Below are 7,176 nucleotides of genomic sequence, written 5' to 3'. Positions count from 1 at the left end.
CATGATCACACATTTTCAAAGTGCAATCCTATTCAAGGTGATATTTGCTTTCATAATTTTTCTAGGAGGGACAAACCTTAAATGGTTTTCCTCCAACACATAAGCTCCTTTAAATTAGCATACTTTAAACTCAAATTTCTCATTTACCCGAACATTATTTGTGGCAAGTAAAATACATGATTTCGATGTTCACACGAAGGAGAACATAAATCAATCTTGAATTTCCAAAATAACGAACCGAGTCCCACTCAAATTTTATGCCAAAATTAGTCACTCAATCCATTTTTTCCAACAGGATCTTGCTATATTAGGCCTCGATACTAAAGTTATTGGCCGCATGAGATTCCTTCTTTTGTTGATTTAGCCCTCGTTTGAGCTCTTTTTTAAAAATTTATTTTTTCTTAAACTCATTTTTAATTACACATTCCCCCAATAAAATAATTTTACACATGAATTTAAATTTTTCTATATTTTTTAACTACACATTTGTCAAAAAATCACTATAACAAAATTTTATCTTCCAAAAAATTGAGCTTAAACAAACCCTTTATTTTTGTTTTAAACATTTCGCTTATATGTAGACAATTATTTTTTTCCTAAAAGCCAAAAACACGCATAATTTCATTAAATAATACATCGATAAAACTTGAACTCAAGACGTTTATTAGCTCTAAAGTTATATTAAGTCACTTACAAATAAAAAAACTTAACCATATTATAGAATCATGGTTAGGTTGCCACTAGACAAGTTGACATGTCCACTTGTGTAGCTAGGCAACTCGAAGAATAAATTTTAAAAGTTATTATTTATAAATTTAGCATACTCTAGTGTCATGTATGCATATGGACGCATAGAAACCTCTTCTGGATTTTTATTGTTTGCTATTGATTATTTTAAGTTTGACTAGAAATAGTTTGGTTTAGCTTATTCTTTCTTCAATATCTTAATACGTAGATATGCCAATTATCCACATCTGGAAACAAACTGGACGCACGAAAACTACACTTCTTAATCAAGTCCCTGATTGGTGGAGATCAAAAATAAATTTTCATTAAATTTTGATAGAAGTTGATGAAATGTGTAAATAAAAAATTGTGTATTTCATGAAAATATGTGATTAAAATTAATTTTTGACTTAGATCTAGATTAAAATCTAAATTTTAATCCATACCATACAAGGAATATGGCAATCAAAGATATATATGGATGGCATTTTTTAATGGTTAAAACATATAAAATGATCATTTATTTTATTTTAATTTATAAATATCTTCCTTCCTAACTCCTACACGTCAACAGGATCCATCCAACGTGATTCTTGTTTCCCATTTTTTTTTTTTTTCCTAAACTACGACTGGCCCACGATATGATCATATTTAATTCATTAAGCTAAATAATGTTGGATTGTGATCGAGAAAATAGAAAATATTATCCATAGTTTGGTACACTTGTAAACTACTGATAAGCTATTTTTGTTGATCAATTTAATCGTTTGGTCCAATTCGAAGCATTTGAAATGGGTACAAGTTGCTGAAATTTTGGCTATTCAGATTTCGACTAGCTGCTATTAATTATAATTTAGAATTAAATTATAAGCAAGTTGCACATGAAAATGATGCAAAAAATTGAGTGATCAAATTGATTAACAGGATCAGCTATGTCGGCAGTTTGATGTTTTGATTGTTGGGATCAAGGGTGTAAACAGGTAAACAGCATTATTGATCAAACCTTTTTTTTATCCTCTTAACTTGTAGAAAAATACTAGTAGCTTGTTTGATAGGAATTAAAGGCTAATTAAAATCAATTTTTTAACCGTTATTTTACTATTTCAGTCGTCATTTTTGAAATTTTCTCTCACAAATAGAACCCATTTCTTCTCTAACGATCAAAAAATCAATTTTCAAAATTCCTACCAAACAAGTACTATGCAATGTCTAAATGACCAGAACAGCTGAAATCTTGCTCAATATCTGTTTTCAACAGGTAATTATTATTCTTAGTTGAATATCTCTCAAATAAGCTCCAATTCTTGATTAAGGACTCATTTTTTCATTCATCTTAGTACCTTTTTTTATAATAAAATTTTGACATAATGTGATTAAATATAGGATAAATATTAACAAACATTCTCAATCTTTCGCTTCATTTGCAAATTCATCCGTAAGCTTCCTTTTTTTCTTTTTTTTTGGGAACAATCGTGTTCCTAATCTTGAAAATTGGTGCCTTTAATCCAAATATGAGATGATTTCATCTATTTCTTCTTTAGTTAACCAATTTTACCAAATTATTCAAATAATAAAAAGGGTAAATGGTCAATTCATTTATTCTTTGTTAAAATATTAAAAATAATTCACTACGAAACTAAATTAAAAATGAATCAAAAAGGTGAAATAAAAAAAATTGTTTTTTTCCCCTTTTATATAGAAATATTACTTGTTTTAGTCATAGACTAATAGCGAGTTAATTGTTCCAATGATCACTGCACTTAGGTTTATATATTTGATTGGATACCGAACTTTAAAATATCGAGTTTTGGTCATTGAATTTAAGTCCGTATCTTTGATTGGTCACTAAAGTTTAAAATGTCAAGTTTTGGTCACTGAACTTAGGTCAATGTCTTCGATTGCTTACTAAATTTAGGTCAATGTCTTAGATTGCTCACTGAAATTTAAAATGTCGAGATTTGATCACCAAATTTTGGAATATGTCGTACGTTACTTAATAGCATAACTGTTGAACTTTAAAAAATATTGAGTTCACAGTGAATAATGTACAACAGTTTTCAAAGTTCAGTGAGTAATGTACAATATTTTTCAAAGATCAATGGCCAAAATTCAACATTTTAAATTCAGTAAGCAATCGAAAATATGGGTCTAAATTCAGTGATTAAATCTTTACATTTTTCAAAGTTCAGTGGTCAAAATTTGACATTTTAAATTTCAGTGGTCAGTCAAAAATATGGATCTAAGTTCAGTGATCAAAACTCGATATTTTAAAATTTAGTGACTAATAAAAAAATATGGACCTAAGTTTAATGACATTGTAACAATTAACTCACCAATAGCTCTTGAAATAAGCCACTCATAATAAAAGCTTAACAATTTGCCCCCAGGACATATCTCCCAGTGGCAAAGGGGAGGGCGGATAGGGCTCAGCGCGGGAGTGTGCAGAGTTTGATTCCCCGCAAGGTGAAATTGGCTTTGTTGCAAGCGGGAGTTATCATATGAGTTAACAGTCTTGACCTATCCATGTGCTCTCCACTCTGGCTCCTGAAAGGCACATCCTACAATTTACATCCTCCACGATGGCCTAGGATAGGATCCGTAGGGCCCCTAAGGTTGGGGTTCAACCCTTAACAAACTATATATATGCGGAACCGGTTGTCCATAATTGAACTCGGTAGTAGTTCAAATCGAATTTCCTATCACCGTCTTATCACACGAATTTTGTTGCCCGAACCGGATACCAGACCTCCGTCCAATTTCACGCACGTTTTGCTTATCGACTTTTGAGAATCTTACATTCTTCAAATTCAGAATTCTCTGAATAATCTCCATACCTGCTTGATTTTTACTTGAGATAAATCGTCGTAACTTGCATGTGAGGTCGGGATTCCGGTTGATAGCCAGATTTCGACCGCCGAGAAGTCTCTTCATCGTATCTTCCATTTCTGGTTAGAATCCATCAATCTCTCGGTTGATTTGATGTCAAAATGTTTATAAAAGGCGTCATTTTGGTTTCCCAGAAGTTTGGAAACGGTGACTGTTGGTTTACTGTCAATGGTATAATTTTTTATTAATTTGGATTTTTTAGTTTGTGCTAATTGGATTATGTGATCATTGGATAATTAGTGGGCTGACATGAAAAGGTCATTTTGAATTTTAACACCGGATGCTTTTGACGGGATTTTGAAGATTCTAGCAGTGGTATAGTTCATTGGCTGTTTTGAGCCTACTAATCTATAATCAGGTAGGTGTAAATGTGTCCTAGTGATGTTCGATTACAGGAAAACTGATGTCGAGACCAGGCATTTAATGGGTGAGGTTTACATGTTACACTGGCTTTTTCGATAAAATGCTCTGAGAGGTGTGGCGTGTCTTTCCTTAAATACATAATTTGACTGGATGAATTAAATAGTTACTCGATAACGACTTCAAATAACACTTTTTTCTTTTAATTATTGTTTCAAATTCTCATCTTTCTGATCCTCAATCATGGATATAGGTACCAATTTCCAAACTTGGGAGGCTCTAATATCAGTTAGGGGGATCGTTGTTGGATCGTGCTTGAGCCTTGAGCCGTGAAGTTTTATCAAAATGGTTTCTCTGAGTAATCAGACTCTCAATAGCATAGGAGTTTCTAAGATCTTTGAGCATGAACAGCCTCAATATTATCTTCTTTTCCACCATGAGACTAAGCTTGGCAATGGTTTTCTGGCCTTCTTGTATTTGCTGGCCCTTGCCTACTGTTTTATTGGATTATCAACTATAACTGCTCGATTTTTTCGGTCTATGGAAAATGTCGTTAAGCATACTCGGACAGTGGTGGAAATAGATCCTTGTACAAATGTCAAAACAGTCAAACATGAGAAAGTGTGGAATTATACTGTAGCAGACATCACCCTGCTAGCATTTGGGACTAGCTTTCCCCAGATCTCTTTGGCCACAATTGATGCAATCAGGAATCTCGGGAATTTGCATGCTGGAGGTTCGTTTTGCATTCATTTAAAAGGACAACTTCACAGTTTTACACCAATATTGTCTAGCCAGTCCTGTTATATTATCATAAAGACTAATTTACAGTTTTCTCACATCATCATTTACTTTAAGAGGTGTAGAGAACCTATCTTTGACCATCCAAATTGATTTTGAAAGTTAAAAACATCAATCCTGTCTTAATAACATCTATATAACTACAGCTCTTATACTGAACTCATTACATGAGACTTGTATATTGTCCATTCTTGGTTACCACTTATTGTATAGTACTGTCATTTTTCTTTATCCTCAGCACAATTACAGAACTCTAGCGTGAACTTGGGTACTCCATATTTTTCCTATCTTAATCTCATTTTTTGTTGGAAACTTGATTTGGCCATATTTTAGATGTAAAAAGTTGTTGATTCAATTTTGGCTTGATTTAATCCAGAATGTTTTCAGCAAAACATGTTGACTCCGTGAGTTCCACTGTTTTTTTTTTCTCTTTTCAGTTTTTATTTGATCTTATCACGAGAGGGCAATCTAGCAACTTCAGGAACCAATCTCAAAAACTTGTTTTGTTTGAATAATATTGAATTGTTTATCAAATTTTATTAATAGGTTTGGGTCCTGGAACACTAGTTGGTTCTGCTGCGTTCGATCTATTTCCTATCCACGCGGTTTGCGTTGTAGTTCCCAAAGCTGGAGAACTGAAAAAGATATCAGATGTTGGAGTCTGGCTTGTGGAGCTCTTTTGGTCTTTCTGGGCTTACATCTGGCTGTATATAATACTAGAGGTAATTTTCATTTTCATCTGAAACTTAACTTTGAGGGCTGGAACTTGAACAATTGAAAACCTACATCGTCATGTTATAGTATTATTTGATTAGTTCTTATATTATTATAGACAACCTTTTGCTGTTCTTTATCCCTTACTTAACTGATTTTGATTCTTCTGAGACTTTGTTTTGTATTCCAAGTCCACACAAAAGTGGTTCTCTTTCAAGTAATATGGCTGCTTCATTTGAAAACATGTTTTGAAAAGGAATCCTGATGAATTTAAGAGAATGCAACTTAAGAAATGTGGTTTTAGTCCAGATCTTCAGATGTATCTTTATGAATTAAGTAAAGAATTCGGAATTTTTTTTCCCGATTGAAGGTAATTTGAGAAAGCATATAGGAAGGATGTGTTCATTTGGGAAAAGTGGACGTTAAGTTGGGACACCCCCTTGTAGGGGGGTGAAATTGTCGAATCTGCAAGCATGTATTTTATATCTAAGATTTATAACCAACTTATCTGAGTGAAACTTCTCATGAAAATATGTTAATGTATGGATACAATTTTAACTGATCTTATGTGTGAGAGTACTATTTTCTTGTCATTATAAGATGTGAAGTACTCATTCGGTAGTTAAATCTTTATGACCTTGCAGGTGTGGACTCCAAACGTTGTTACTCTATGGGAAGCTTTGTTGACAGTGCTGCAATTTGGGCTATTGTTGGTTCATGCATATGCTCAAGACAAGCGTTGGCCTTACTTGTCGCTTCCACTGTAGGTTTTTGGTTTATTAACTCATTTTTTCCTGCCCCCATTTACTAACTTCAACAGCCGAATCTCTTCTAAATCATATCGTATTAGAGAGAGAGAGAGAGAGAGAGAGAGAATCTCTGCTTCTGACAGCACCTTTATTTATCAGAGAAAGAACTGAGAGGCCAGAAGACTGGGTACCAGCTGAGGCTGCTAAATGTGGACACGGAAACGTTGTTCGTGATGAGTCCTCTAAAATTTTTCAAGTTGATGAAGAGAACAGCAACAGCATTGTTGACATTTTCTCCATGCACTCAGAAAATGGGGCAGGTAAACCTAACTGAATGGTTAATCTTATTCACTTATCATTTCAGCACGTCTCTTTAGTTGAATAGAATTAGAAATCAACAAGAGTTAAAGGATCGCTTAAATAAATTATTGCTTAGAAAAGAGGATAGAACACAAATAGAAAACAGAGAAAGAATGTAGTGGGTGAGTTTCTTGATATGAGCTTTCTTCATAATAAGGAGCATACTCTATTTGCTGCTGTTGTCACAATTGCAATATGTCGTGACTTGTGTAATTCCCATCGCATTGACTGGTTAAATTTACCTATTCTAACATTTCTTTTACCAAGTATAACCTACAGGTCCTGCATATCAAAACTTGAGTTATACTGATGCTGATCAATCTTGCTCTGAGAATTTTCACAAGGAGTTCGTTCCTGGAGAAGATCACGTGCTTTCTATTTGGAAACAGCAATTCATTGATGCCTTAATGGTACTCTATTTTATGGTTTTTTTTCCCGTCAATCTCGTCTTTTATTGAGATATCATATTTCTTGAGCACTTGCCACATCAAATATTAACAATTTATTATTCATCTCCATCTGTCTTTCTGTAAATCTCTCTTATCTGTCAAGGTTTGGGCTGTAACTACTGTTTTGGTGG

The 7,176-nt window shown here is 33.4% G+C and overlaps 1 protein-coding gene across 4 annotated transcripts in view; it reads left to right on the top strand.

Annotated features, from left to right (window-relative positions):
• Positions 1–3,401: 3,401 nt before the first annotated feature.
• The window catches only part of LOC111412387 (magnesium/proton exchanger), a 5,912-nt gene continuing 2,137 nt past the window's right edge, over positions 3,402–7,176 (top strand). The window contains exons 1-6 of one of the 4 annotated variants that reach the window (XM_023043298.1): positions 3,402–3,674; positions 4,226–4,708; positions 5,320–5,495; positions 6,132–6,250; positions 6,396–6,556; positions 6,876–7,006. In XM_023043298.1, coding sequence (XP_022899066.1) covers positions 4,318–4,708; positions 5,320–5,495; positions 6,132–6,250; positions 6,396–6,556; positions 6,876–7,006 — 978 coding nt within the window. In that variant the 5' untranslated portion in view covers positions 3,402–3,674; positions 4,226–4,317. Of the gene's footprint in view, positions 3,784–3,837; positions 3,971–4,225; positions 4,709–5,319; positions 5,496–6,131; positions 6,251–6,395; positions 6,557–6,875; positions 7,022–7,176 lie in introns of those variants that run through there. The other 3 variants (XM_023043294.1, XM_023043295.1, XM_023043296.1) reach the window with 3 other exon arrangements.

Source organism: Olea europaea, chromosome 16 (assembly GCF_002742605.1).
Source record: "Olea europaea var. sylvestris chromosome 16, O_europaea_v1, whole genome shotgun sequence".
Taxonomy (NCBI): domain Eukaryota; kingdom Viridiplantae; phylum Streptophyta; class Magnoliopsida; order Lamiales; family Oleaceae; genus Olea; species Olea europaea.
This window is presented reverse-complemented; position numbering and strand designations above follow the sequence as displayed.